We start from the raw sequence: 14,137 nt of genomic DNA on the forward strand, positions 1-14,137 counted from the left end.
CTTTCTTCATTATTTACACTCACTTCTAAACAGCTGTAACTACTTCAACTTCCCCGACTTATTCCCCGAATATATGTATCTCACCTTTAAGAGATTTTTATATCGATCCACCCGAGCTAGCTATGTAGGTTTGCTTAAACTGAACATTGAATATTCTTCTATAAGCTTATGACCTATTTTTTTGCGAATATGTTCTCTTAACTTCCCTAAAGTCACTGGATTCCTATTGACGATTCCTGTTTTTCATAAGATGCGGTTATTTAATGTCAGTTGAAGATCTCTTAATTATTAATTTTTCACAATGCTTGTATTTTTGATATTTAATTATATTTTTATTCTACATCTTTTGCAGCCTATAACAGTTTAAGCACCGCATTATTGCCTGGTTCAAATCGGAGAGGTAGAAATAAATGGATTAACAAATATACATCACTAACATTACGAGATTCTAAACTACAAGCTAAGAAAGTACAATCTAAAATAGACTTTTTAATGAGCCAAGAATGGAAGGACAAACAATTGTTTTTATCTGAAACTCATTCAGAATCATATGCGTTATTTAGTTATAATCTGCAAAAACTTAAACCATCCAAAGCAATTACTAAAGCATTTGAAAATGAAGATAGAATAAATCTTGAAAATTTTTATGTAAAAAATCTCTTCGACGTCAGCCACGTACAAGCTGGCTATTTGTTAAAAAACTGGCATGCTATAGAGGGGCGTGAATTGTCTCCCCAAAAAGCTAACCAAGGTCAAAACAAATCAAATAAGTTTGTTAATCTCATGAATCAGTCGTTTATAAATTTGAAAGAACACTTCGGAGTGAAAAAAGTTTTAATTTCCACATTTCAACCTGAAAAAAATTCTACACTTTCCGATGATAACTTTCGTGATCCTACGGGTTCGACAATTAAAACTGATAATGAAAAATGTAGTTATCATATTCAAGACAACCTCGAAAATTGCAATAATAATGAAAATTTTGTTGAAAACAAAATGGAGCGCATTGAACATAAACAAGTTTTATCAGACCACGGCACACCTATAATCGAAAATACCGTCAGCACAGTACAAGATGATCAAAGCTATAGTTCAGCGCAAGTTAATATCAAGCAAAACTACTTAAGCACCTCACAAAATCCTTCAGAAAATCTTGTAAGTATATCTAAGGGAACTCGCAGCCAATCGCCGAATATATTCGCGAGTTCAGAAGACGAATTAGAAGAAGTTGATATTCCAAAAATGACATCTTGCAATGAATACGAAACAAATGCATACCAAGAAGGTAAATTTATTTGGTTTTAACCGTATATGCTAATTTAGATATTACTTGAAATAACCGCTGCCGAAAGAATATTTGCTATGGTGATGTCACTAACAAAGTTGTTTTCCATACACTATATATTACAACATGTTACTGCAGAGTATAATAGTTTTGTTCACCTAACGGTTGTTACTAAAACTACCTGAAACTAATCGAGATGGATATAGGGATATACATACATATATAAATGATTAGGATAACGAAACGAATTGAAATCCGTACAAGCAATAACTTGAGTAAAAATTGAGACATCTTGTTGAAACTCGGTACATATGTTCCTTGGTGCTTTAGGGGCGGAATTGGATTATTGCAATGCCTAGGAAACGAAAATAGAAAACCTATAAAGTGCTATAAGTAAGCCCTAAATTAAGATACAAAACTTTAATTTGATGCAGAGGATTGTAATGGTGGATGCGCATAAGCTAACCGGTTGAAATCGGATTATAATCCCGCCCATTTCCCAAATAATGGTTATGTTTAAAAGGACAAAAGTGTGTTAACTCAATATATAAAAGCACCAGAGACACTAAATTTTGCAGCCGTAATGTCCCCATATACCTAATATAAAGATTTTCGAACTCCAGTTGATCCTTGCAAGAGTATACGGTTACACCTGCACTTAGCCCTGTCTTACTTATTATAATTCCTAGTTGATTTGTATAAGTTGTTTTTAATATATTATATCATTTTGTAGAGGTTCCGGTCTAGCTAGATTTTGGACCAAATGAATATTTATACAATATCTTATAGTGGAGTTCTTGCTTCACTTTTATTGCCTAAATAAATACTCAGCTTCAGAGCGGTTAGAGCCTGTTCTTCTTAAGTCTAGAAGATCTCATAGTCTTTTTGCCGCCATTTTCACAACTATATTTGGCGATTTCACAATGACCTCACCAACCTTTGCAGTTTTCCAACTGAGTTATACTATTTGACTAGCTATCACGGTGTACATCAGAGAACTGCAACGAGTAATAAATTTTTGTTTATACTTAAGTACTTATCCGTTACTCTGTCTGATTGTGTCAGGTCGGTTCATGTACACGAAACAAATTGTTTGTCTTCAAATCATATATGTATACTTATGTTATATGTATAATGGAAATTCCATCGAGTACCGATGCCGAAGAACAGATTGTTCGTGTTGTATCATATCAGTTGACGCTGGCCAGTACTCGAATTGATCAACAATGTTGTCTGTGCTGAACTGAATTGATTTGATTGTGTTTTTGGCACTCGATGCAGCTTTCTGGTGTACATTCATCTACCCTAGCCACTTCTTGATCGTTTATCGTTATAGTCCTCAGCCATGACCGCAACGAGGTATCTTGTTAGTAAGTCTGAAAAACAAAAGAAGTCAAGTGGTGCTCCGGTCGAACACTTATGTAGCTAGGTCTTATATTTCGGAGAAAATCCATCCCTGTAGTCGTCTACTTAAAGCGGAGCCGCCTCCTGGGAACATCGAGAGGTCTTTCCTTGGCTACGTCGACGAAACTCACCTCAGACACGCGCTGACCACCATCAACAGAAAGCTTCCCAATGTTTTTGAGGGCATCAGAATAAGGGACAAATTAGAGCTTAATTCATGTATGATGAACGGACAGACAAATATTGACATATAATATAAACTTTATATCTATTAGTTTTAAGTGTAACGAATACTCTGGTAACAAAATTATTGTGCTCTGAGTAATGTCGCGAAATAAAATGTTCGTTTCGATACTAAAAATTCCATAAACCATTTTGGCAAAAAATTCATATCTATATAAACATAATTTTATCACTAAGACCTCTCTGTACCCTAAACAGCTATTTCAGTCGTATCGCCTTTGAATAATACAGATACTAGAGAAAATCAGAACGCCACAAGTCCTATTTCGAGTATTATAGATTTAACTCAAGAAGAAGAGCATGAGTATATCGATGGTGAAAGCTTTAAGATCTTAATGGACAATATTACACCAAATGATGTCAACGAAAATACGGATTGGAGAACGATTAAAGAAAACTCATTTGATCGAAGTGAAATTGCTACAAATTCAAGAAATTTAGACAACTTAAACAAATCCGGTGCAAGTTCCGAAATCGCATCAAGTACAGGGAAAGTGAGTATCGATAGAGAGGATAGTTCTGAAGATTGCATAGTTTTGTCAGATGATGAAATCAATTACTCAATTTGGAGAGCGGATATGAATAGTTTTAGTCAAGCGTCAGCAAATGGTTTACTCAATGAGGACGATGAATGTGTGGTAGCAGAGCCTTGTGAAGTGCATATTGGTACATCCAGATTAGCTAATCGTTCCGCCGAGCTTCTTGAATATGGAATTTTAGACAATATATCAGAACCATTTACACAACGTTCTGAGATTAACAATAGCCCCTCCCATCAACCCGAATTATCGCCAACGTTGCTCGCACCAGTCGGGTTAGATGGCTTATTAAATGGCGATATAAGTTTAAATAACACGAAAGAAGAAAGAAATACCCTAGATGTTCAATCATACACAAGACCTTTGGAAGTTTCAGCATATCCTCCTGATGAATATGAAATATCAGGTAGGATATATACCACCAGCATTGTCACTGATCCTAAACCGGAGTTTATGCATCAATCAGAATCAGAAATATTGAAACAACTTTATCAATATGGCATCAAACCTTTAAAACGGAAACAAGCTGTCAAATTGTTGGAGTTTATATATAATTCAACACATCCACTAATTCTCAAACAAACTCCCAATTGTAGTAAGCAAAACGAAAACAATCGCATTCCTGAACAATCTAATAAAGGTCCTTCGAATCATATTATTCCATCCACAAATAAATTACAGCTAAAGGACTGTTTTGGCTCTCAAATACAGCTATTTAAAAATGATTTACAACTCGATTTGAATTGTGAGGACTATATATTTCAGACGAATGTTACTAAGAAGGTAATTTGGATAGTTTAAGGTAGCCTTAGTCTTAGTCTCAGAAAATGAGAATATGTTGAGAATTTTGATGTTTTTTTGTAAATATATTCTGTACATTAGCGAATTTAATATACTTTAATAGCCCACAAGGTGTATTAAGATGAACACAATGCCTTTGGTCCATTTTATGTGAAATCAAAAAGAAAATTATGGATTTTCAGGACAGATAAATACTGGGAATGAACTAAGGAATAATGCGAATTTTAATTTTTGATCAAATTGCGGTTACACCAAAGACAATTGAGTTTTTGCAAAGATTTCTTACTTAAACGTAGCTTGAAAAATTTAAGTTTTTGCATAACATTTTGTTCTTTTCTTCATTATCTGATCAAAACGAAACATTTCACATTTACCATAGATGCGTTGTATGCGTGGTATTTGGACCGAATTTGTGTATATTGTGATTTAAAATAAAGATCTTTTAAATTTTATTAGTATAGTCGACTCCCACAAATTAGAACCTTCAGTAATTAGAATTTCCAAAGATTAGAATGAGTGTTTGCTATACATTAAACGTTCTGAAATTAGAATCGATGTGATATGTACTGGATCTTTTACTTTTGTTTTGTGTTCAATCATTAAATAAAGGAGAATTTCATTGTAGGTTTTTGAAGTAAATTTAACAAATTTGTCTGCATATACATATACAAATAAACTTCCAGAAATTAGAATTTCTCAGAAATGGAATCTACTCAAAAACAATGTGGTTTTAATTTGTAAACGTTGACTGTATTTGATTATTTTATTACAGACGTCACGGCCGCTGTTACCTCTTCATATCGCCTGGCATAATCTCGTTTCCTCCAGTATAATTTTGAATGAAACTATTCTCACGTATCAGCCCATAGATTTGCAAGAAATTTACGTATTTTTGAAGGAAATCGGATATCGTTTCGACCCAAAGGTTGAATTATAAAATAGTATATTTTACAAGTTTCTTAAATCTTTATTTCTTTTTCAGGACATAAAAGCTTTCCTTGACAAGCGCTGCATAATTTTCCGCTATGATATGACCCAACCAGATCGCCAGGCGGAACGCCATATCCGAAAACATAAAAAAGCTACTAAAAGATAGCGAATTGTTATGAACTAAATATTTTAATTTTTTTTCTTATGTATGTGATTAATTTTAAAAACTGCCTCACAATTATTAAAAAAATTATTGAATATTGAATTTGTATTGAAACATCGAAAAAAAAAGTAATAACAAGAAAAAAACGGCTGGAGGAAAGCTATAATACCCTTCACAGGTGCATTTCTTTTAACAGCTTTATGTATAACTAAATTCGGTAATGTATCCAATGGAATATGCTTTCATAGTTTTAGGCAAGTTGTTTGATACAAAGAACCACGAACATTTCAATATTTTTTTTTTTTCGATAAAGTAGTAAATATTTTATCAAACTTTATATTATTATAAAAAGATTTTATGAAATATGAAAAAAATCGGTCTGTACGACGTGTCTCCGCGTTGACAGTTGAACTTTTCACAGGGTCATCAAAAGTTAAAAAATCGTGTTTTTCCAGGTATAGGAAGAAAAATGTTTTTCTGATCGAATAAAAAAAATGTTCGCTCAAGACCTTTCTCTACAACTATGTATTACTCCGATCAACTTGAGATTTTATGACAATAGTCCTGGGATGTTCTAGAAATAAATAATAAAATAAACTTTTTTTTTTAAAGTCGTGAAACCCATTTAACCCCTAAACAAAATAAATATATATATATATTTAATGAATCTTAATTTTGATCGGGGAGTTTGTACGACGCCTAAATGCAAATGTGGGCCGATCTGAACAATATATTCATATATTATATCAACTTGCACTGTGTAGAGCGCGACAAGGAGGCGGAATTTATCACAGGGGAGGTTAATTAGTTCTTTGAACCTCGAGAGGTTGCACCCTTCTAGAAGCTGCTTGGCATGGCGCATTCCTGCTGCCAGTGCTGATCTCTTCCCGCTCTCGCCTCCGTGCGGAGCAGCTCCTTAACAGTGTGGGACGCCACTGCGATGTATGGTTCTGGTTCTATCATCTTGAACGCTACCGCACAGCGGGCTAGTTCGTCGACCATCTCATTTCCTGCTACCCCTTTATGCCACCGCACCCAGATTAGGTGCACCCGGTTGCACAAAGATAGGCGGTTCAGCCTTTATGCATTCCTCTACTAAAAGCGATTTGATCTCGATTTGTTTTGGGATTGCATTTTATTTTGTTTTTTTTTGTCAATGGCAGAAAAAACCTTTCAATCCACTTCATAAGAACAAACAAATTTGGTTTATAATGGAATAATGAATGTGTCAAATTACTGCATATACACAGATAATGTTCGTCAGATCTGTTATATTTTGATATCAATTTTGTACTTGATTTTAGATCATTTGAAAGCTTCAGAGCTTTACTGTTGAAATATTTACATATTTCATATATGTATATATCTATTTATATACTTATACTATTATCGAGCGTTTAATTAACTAAGTAAGTTAAATTTAAATGAATTATATTAACAAACTTAAAAAGTAAAAAAAAAACTCCAAAATTAAAATTACGTTTCGAGATCCTTATGATAAATTGCAAGAACTACTGCAGTTATTAAGCGGTTTGCTTTGTCCCAGTCGTATAGCGTCTTCTTTGTCTTCTTCTACAGTGTTGATGTCATGACGCCGCTAAATAATTAAACAAATGCAGTTATTTAGTAATTACGAAATATAAACATTAAACTAATTTGTCTCATATACTCAAAACTCTTTATATTATCTATTGATATGTAGATCTACTATCAATATTTTAAATTTATATATTTATTCGGTATCTTCATGGAAATGTTGATAGAATTTTATACGTACTAAAAGGAGTACATTGCTTAATAAATACATATGTTCATGTGTTCGTTTTCGTTTGTTTTAGCTATATCTTTATAAATAACAGAAGGAAGAAAGTTCGGATGTAACCGAACATTTTATACTCTCGCAATTTGGAAAGATCAAAGGCATCTAACTATGCCTTGAAATTTTATGATAATATTCCTGCGGCCGATGTCGCCGTTGATTAGATCTTTACGGATTAATCAGACTGGGAGTCATGCAGCCTAGTTGAGCTCCTTCGACCGCACAGGCGCGTTGTTGGCCACTAGACTGGAGTAGCAGTTTACAATTGCACAGCCGCAGTTGTGCGGTGGCTCTTAACATGTAGTCCATTCCCTTTGTGTCTTAAGGTCTGATCAGGTCTTGAGAAGGCTCCATTCATTGCATGTGTTACACCTAACCGAGGTAGAGTTTGTACGAAGCTTTTTGGCGCAAATGCAGCAGAAAAATTCTGGACGAACGGATCAGGAGGATATGAAGTATCCCTGCTACTGGATGTTGCTTCAATGATAGTCCTTGACTTAAAGCTTATTGATCTAAACAGGTTTTGGGAAATTAACCAGGTGCTAGCCTCTGTGAAATAGGGGACAACACAATAGACCACAGGTTGGCTGAAAATATTCATCACATTCGTCGGCCTTATAAATACACGATTTTTTATAGTTACGTAGAACTGCCTGTCAATGCCGATACTAGATTATCTACCAGATTCAGAGTGACTCATGCGTGATTACGTTCGTAACCACAAATTGAACTTTAAGTTCCAGGGCATATTGGTTGGCATTGTAGGTTACTTGATAGAAGTTTTCATTTGACTATCGTTGTGTCTTTGATAAGTACAAAATCGGACCATAAAAACGCGCCCTTGTCTTGCGAGTTTTCGTTCTTCTTCAATAGATCAATTGGCTCGCTCTTCTTCATTAGATCAATTGGCTTTTGAAAGACATCCAAAGCCATATCATGAAGTGCATTACGACTTTGGATCTTTTTCAAGATTTTCACTTTTTTGTTCATATACATAGATTGTGAATGAATATATTAAATGCAATGGACATAATTTTAACCCGGCTAGGTAACAGTTGGCAAATTAGTTCTTAAGCAGGTTAAATAGAACCAACAGCTGTTATTACAATTTTCTAGAAACAAATGTCTACTTTCAAAAATAATAATTATTTAAAATTATTTACCATATATGATTCGCTTATATTTCAGTTAGCTTGCGACATACCTTTAGTTCCGTTGCCAAACAAACAAATGCGTCTTCAACATTTGTATTTTGTTTCGCTGATGTTTCCATTACAAAAAGGATTTCGGGTATATATTGGCACATTTGCTTCGCTTCTTCAAAATCCACTTCCCGCTCTTCGTCTAGATCACACTTATTTCCAATTAAAATAAGTAACACGTTGGATGCTGTGTAACGCCGAACTTCTTCAATCCACTTTTGAAGATTTGAAAAAGAAGATCTCTTTGTTATGTCATAAACTAAAAAGATTCAATAATTTAATTAAAATTATTTACAACTTTGCAACAAAATAGCATTTTTCAAAAATAAGATCTGTTCAGCATTTTTAGCTAAAAATATATGCAAAAGCCAATATTATATACATATTTACCAGAAGTTGAGGTATATGAGACATATATATTAAAAGAAGTAACTAGTGTTAGATCATGGAAAAATAATCTCGCACAAAATCAGGTTGCATGTCATGAATACAATAAGAAACTAGTTGCAAAACTCAAAAATAAGAGTAAATATATTTTGTAAACGAATAAAAATAAATTAAAAAAGAAGGAATATATAAAATTCATTATTGTGTGATGAATAATGCAAAATCTGTATGAATTTCCTTTCTCTTGAAAAATATGTAGATAAGGGAACACTAATTATATGTTAGAATGCAAACCATTTGTTATTGTGCGAACAAACAGAATTGAACAAAAGTTAAATATTGAATCAATGTAACCTTTGCACTATTTACTATAGCATCTCAAAACCCATAAAGTCAACGGCAATTATATATATAATTTCTTAAACTGGAGAACATCCTCCAACGGTATATATTCATTTTAACCCCGATAACGGGAATAGTATTTAATAAATAAATATCAATTTTTGGTTGCACCAATACATACCAATTATAACACCATTTGCAGAACGATAGTAGCTTTGCGTGATTGTACGAAACCGTTCTTGTCCAGCTGTATCCCATATTTGAAGCTGAAAACGAATGTAATGTATTTGATCATATAATTTATCAAGGCGATACTTACTTTTACTTGCTTCCCTTCGATATTTACTGTTTTCATAGAAAAGTCGACGCCTATAGTATTCCCATGTCTTTCAATGAAATTTCCAGTTTTAAAACGCTCTACAATACAAGTTTTCCCAGTTCCACAGTCTCCAATCAATACCACTTTAAAAAGGAAATCAAAATTTTCCTCATTCGGCAGTGCCATAAGTGTTTGTGGATTACGTGAATTCATATTAGAAACTTTAAAGCTTTAATTTTATTAATTGATGTTACATTCAATATACAATGTAAATTCTAGTGAACAAAACTTTGATATGATACAATAAACCAAAACAATTCGTTGAATGTCAGCTGACAGAAGTAAGAAATTGGCGTTGCCGACTAGCAGATGTATTTGTTAAACTTCATTTTATTATTAGGTTGTGTGCCAAACGAAAACATTGTTGAGTTGAGGTGAAAAAATTTCCTATGGTGTAAGCTAATTTTACATTTTGCTGCGCCCAATGGGGAATAAAATTTTGACAGTTGAAGTTTAAACCAAAAGCAATTGCGTTGTTTGGATGTTGTTTAAATTATTAAATATATTCATAAAATGAATTACTAGAAAAGCAAATACCATACATAGTGCGCTACAAATTATATTTTTTAGTAAAACGAACCTTAAAGATTTTGGTTTGCAGAAATTTATTTTGGAAACTTTATTAACTCTGACTTAAAATAAAAAAAAAATGGATTTATTTTGAACAAAAATATTTATTTAAACTACTTTAAGTATATACACCCAACTCTTTTTTTACATGGTACATACGTTCCTCAGAAAAGCATTAAAACTTAAAATACATAATTCATACAGGTGAAAAATTGGTAGATTAAGCAAAAAACAAAAGAAATCTGTTAATCCAGAACTAAGAACAGTAAAATTAGAATAGAAATTAGGAAAAAATATTAACATTGGTACATAATTATTTGTCGCTACTTAATAACAAGCGCCATTGTTTGTGACGAACTGGACTAAAGTCGGTAGATTCGCTGGAGATATCCATTTCAGCAATGTAAATATCATGCGAACAAAATGTGTAGATAAGAGTTATAGAATAAGGGGATTTCCCAGTTACTACTAAGTATGTTCATTTCAGCAATGGTGCTAAGCGTGGTAAAAACAAACATAATTACAAGACAGTGATTTAAAAACCGTAGTAGATTAAAAACTCCCAATTAAGGCACCGGACATTCCAGGTGTATGCCCTTAAATCGTGATCCTTAATTCGTTTGCAGTGGTCGTCATCAAAAGAGGGGTCATGGTCATAGCTCCATCCTCCATTTGTATGGGATACACAATTATTCATCCTTCTACTCTCTCTCTTCTCTCCTATCTTAATAATAGTATCTCTGCGTATTGAAAATGGGTTGAATCGGGTAAATACTTTCCAAAGCCCCATATACCTAATATAAAGATTTTTGAACTTCCGGGTGATTTTATACCGCATATATCGGCCAATATGTCAGTTATCTCAATGAAAACGAGAGAGTGGGTTTTACTTATAATAATGTATGTTTGTGCGTAAAGTAGATAAAATTGGGTAGAAACTTGACTTAGCCCCCATGTAACAAAAATAACATCCGGGTAACTTTACTCCATATAATTGGTAATAGTTTGTGAGGTACCTTTAAGAATCTAAGGGAACATTTTTTTAGTATGTGGCATGTTAATAGTATAAGTTACTGCAAAAATAGGGGTCAATACTACCCCAAATACTATATCTTTGATTTTGGCAAGTGGCAACAATATAAATGTTCGGGGACATTCGAACTTAGCCTATCCTTCCTTGTTAACGAATAAACAGTATGTTCCTTTAAAAATTAAAACTTAATTTTTGAGTTTAAACAGTTTAAAATGATAGTAAAAACTACAATACAATAATTATATAATACATTTAAAAATCATAAAACTTTGCAAGAATTTCAAGCAATTTCTTCATTTTTCGAATACTTTTGTGAAGGACTGTCCATATTTATATTAACATAAATACATTTCCATTAAGACATCTTTATCAACCATACACATATTATTTTTACTTATTTCTTTCATTTTAATTTTAGTTTTCAATATTTTGGCTAAATAATAAAAGTTCCAAAGGAGTTACAAACTCTTTTTCTTTAGAGTATCATTTCTTTATGGTATTGAATAAATAATAACAATAGGGGACGGATCATTTCTCTTCAATTTGAAAAATGTAGTTTTGCGAAAAACACGTTTAAAGTTAAACTGATGGATCTCATCGAACTGAGCGACCACACTTTAGAAAGCTGTAATTCAAAACTATTTGAAATATTGATTTAAAATTTTAGTATGTTATTTTTAAAGGCATAACCTATTGAAGTCCATTTTTTTAATTTCACACTAGGCGTGCTCCCTAAATCGAGGATCAAGTACCGTAGAATTTTCTTAAAAAACGCAAAATGCCGTAGTTACCTATTAACGTTGATAAAAAGAATTGGCCAAAAATTGCGTCTCATCTCATCTCATCTTCAGCAAGTTGTTAGTTGGTATATTACCAACCGCTTGAGTACTTCAGTCACTAATCTGCACCCCATCCCTTCAATAAGTCTCCAACACATAACATAAATTCGAAACGACCATGTTCAAACAGAAGCTTAAACGAACCCCATCCATGACTTTTTTGGACAGTTTATCAGCGAATTAGGACTCATTTCCGGTAAAAAAAAACTTTGCGTAAGATTTCATCATAAACTATTCGAAGGACCCGAATGTATTATAATCAAACTTGGGTCTCTCATTAACTTATTTATATTTTAGGTCGAAGACTCACTTAGTTTCAATACTTTGCTTTGTTTCGCGTACTAGATACTTATGTATATTAAAAATAGTTAGTTAACTCAAATGAGATATAAGGAATATAAACTGTATCAATGGGGATAAATTGAATGTATTAGGAATATGATTAAGTCATTATATTAGGGACATAAGATTTAGAACAAGGTTTGGACCAATGTTATTCTTATAGAGTGCTAAATCACTCTATTGTTATGACCACCATCGGGACTAAAGTTCTTTCACTTATTCCATTTATGCCAAGTTTGCGAGTTTCTTGATTAAGTCATGGATTGATTCCAACGAGATACTACTCTATTTATAACATGAACACACATTTTGACCCATGTAAACCTATAGAGAGATTGAAAATCAAAATGGACGGAAAAAACTAGGAAAGAAGTGGGCTGATTGTACTAACTTTTGTTATTACTCAATTATTTTCCCGAACATATTTCTAAGCAATTTTATTTAGTATAACGAACATCTTTTTGCAGTATTTGAGAACTAAAGTAGTTCGTGGACCAAATCACACATTATCCGATTTAAACCGAAACGTATCAGGTGTTTGAAATTCGTATATTAGGTATATGTGATGTTTATTATTGGCGCGATGCCTTAAGATGTCTATGATACGTTATAAAGTCAACCGGAAGTTCCTTAAACTTATTATTATCCATTTTTGGCATCACGACGTATAATTTACAGAAAAAGATGATTTCTGAATTTCATTAAGTTATATCTCATATTTTCGATAAGCAGTGATTTCTACTTATTTGGTATCTGGATCTTTATTGTCCGATGTCGTCTATTTTAGTGAGGTCGAACAGCTTGATACAGTTTATGTGTGCATCATTGGGCCATTCCGAGAAATTAATGTGTCGGCAAACTTTGCACGCAATGTGTCCATGTTTAGGATTGAAACATGAGGCGAAGCACCGTCTTGCTGGAAATAGAGATCGTCCGTTGATTTCGTCAAATTCCGGAAAAAAGTTGGTTTTACTGAACACATTGACGAAATTTGATACTAATCCGTAAACAAGCATGGCCGTATTGACCAGTCAAAATCACGCAGTATACGTAGTGAACAAAAGTATTCCCAATATATTAGGGAACACATATTTAAATTTATTATGAGTCACTTACACTCGCGCCACTTATAAGTGAAATGCATTGTTCTTATTACGGATTAAATAAGGGATACATTATATTTCTTAATTACACTTAATGTAACACTTTTTTAAATATTGAAAGATACTTAGACTACAAGTATGTCAGAGATCGATGTCGAACGAAGAAATGATATAGTCCTCGGGTGCGTTGAGTAGTCGAATCGACGTATGCGTTTCTCAGATACCCAATATGTGGCCTTGAGTCTATACCAGATTTTTTCCGAATTTCTTATTTTAATTTAGAATTTAATTTTTTAATAGAAAAAAACAATAAAATTTACGAAAAACTGCCGAAGATGAAAAAATTGTTATTCCAAGGGTTCAATACGGTCAGGTTTAGAGTCTTCTTTGAATTTATATATTCTTTAAAGGCGTAATGCCTTTTATTCTGTGAAAAAGGGGTTTAAATTGGGACAAAAGTATATCAGCAGGACGTTTTAGAACGCGTGATGAAGCAGTTAAGCTAATACTCTGTTCAATGGTGAGCATTTGATCATACAGCAAGGTTCCGTTCCAGCACACAAGGTAAAAACCACCCACTAAAACAATATTCCTCATTTCATAACTGCGGAGTGTTGAACGTCTGAAAGTTTAGATTTTAATCTGTTGAACTGCCGTTTGTGGTTAGAGTTGGAGAACATAATACTAGGTGGAAAACTTCTTTTTCCCCTCTTTCTTTCTGCTTATACAGTAAGTATTGTATACATTCGACTATGA

General features: G+C 33.1%; 2 protein-coding genes across 2 annotated transcripts; one reads left to right on the forward strand and one right to left on the reverse strand.

The window, feature by feature from the left end:
• Positions 1 to 352: 352 nt before the first annotated feature.
• On the forward strand, positions 353 to 6,223 carry LOC105225605 (structure-specific endonuclease subunit SLX4; the record flags this gene model as incomplete). Its single annotated transcript, XM_049462003.1, is given in 4 exon segments — positions 353 to 1,285; positions 3,131 to 4,254; positions 5,045 to 5,197; positions 5,255 to 6,223. Coding segments are annotated over 4 exon segments (2,324 nt in total), but the record flags the coding sequence as incomplete, so codon positions are not given.
• Positions 6,224 to 6,544: 321 nt separating this feature from the next.
• On the reverse strand, positions 6,545 to 9,771 carry LOC105225606 (ras-related protein Rab-43). Its single transcript, XM_011204139.3, has 4 exons — positions 9,435 to 9,771; positions 9,297 to 9,381; positions 8,389 to 8,645; positions 6,545 to 6,962 (listed from the first exon to the last, which is right to left on the reverse strand). The coding sequence occupies exons 1-4, from the start codon at positions 9,645 to 9,647 to the stop codon at positions 6,858 to 6,860; spliced, it is 660 nt and encodes a 219-aa protein (XP_011202441.1). The 5' UTR covers positions 9,648 to 9,771; the 3' UTR covers positions 6,545 to 6,857.
• Between the last annotated feature and the right edge of the window lie 4,366 nt (positions 9,772 to 14,137).

This window comes from Bactrocera dorsalis, unplaced genomic scaffold (genome assembly GCF_023373825.1).
Source record: "Bactrocera dorsalis isolate Fly_Bdor unplaced genomic scaffold, ASM2337382v1 BdCtg204, whole genome shotgun sequence".
Lineage (NCBI taxonomy): Eukaryota > Metazoa > Arthropoda > Insecta > Diptera > Tephritidae > Bactrocera > Bactrocera dorsalis.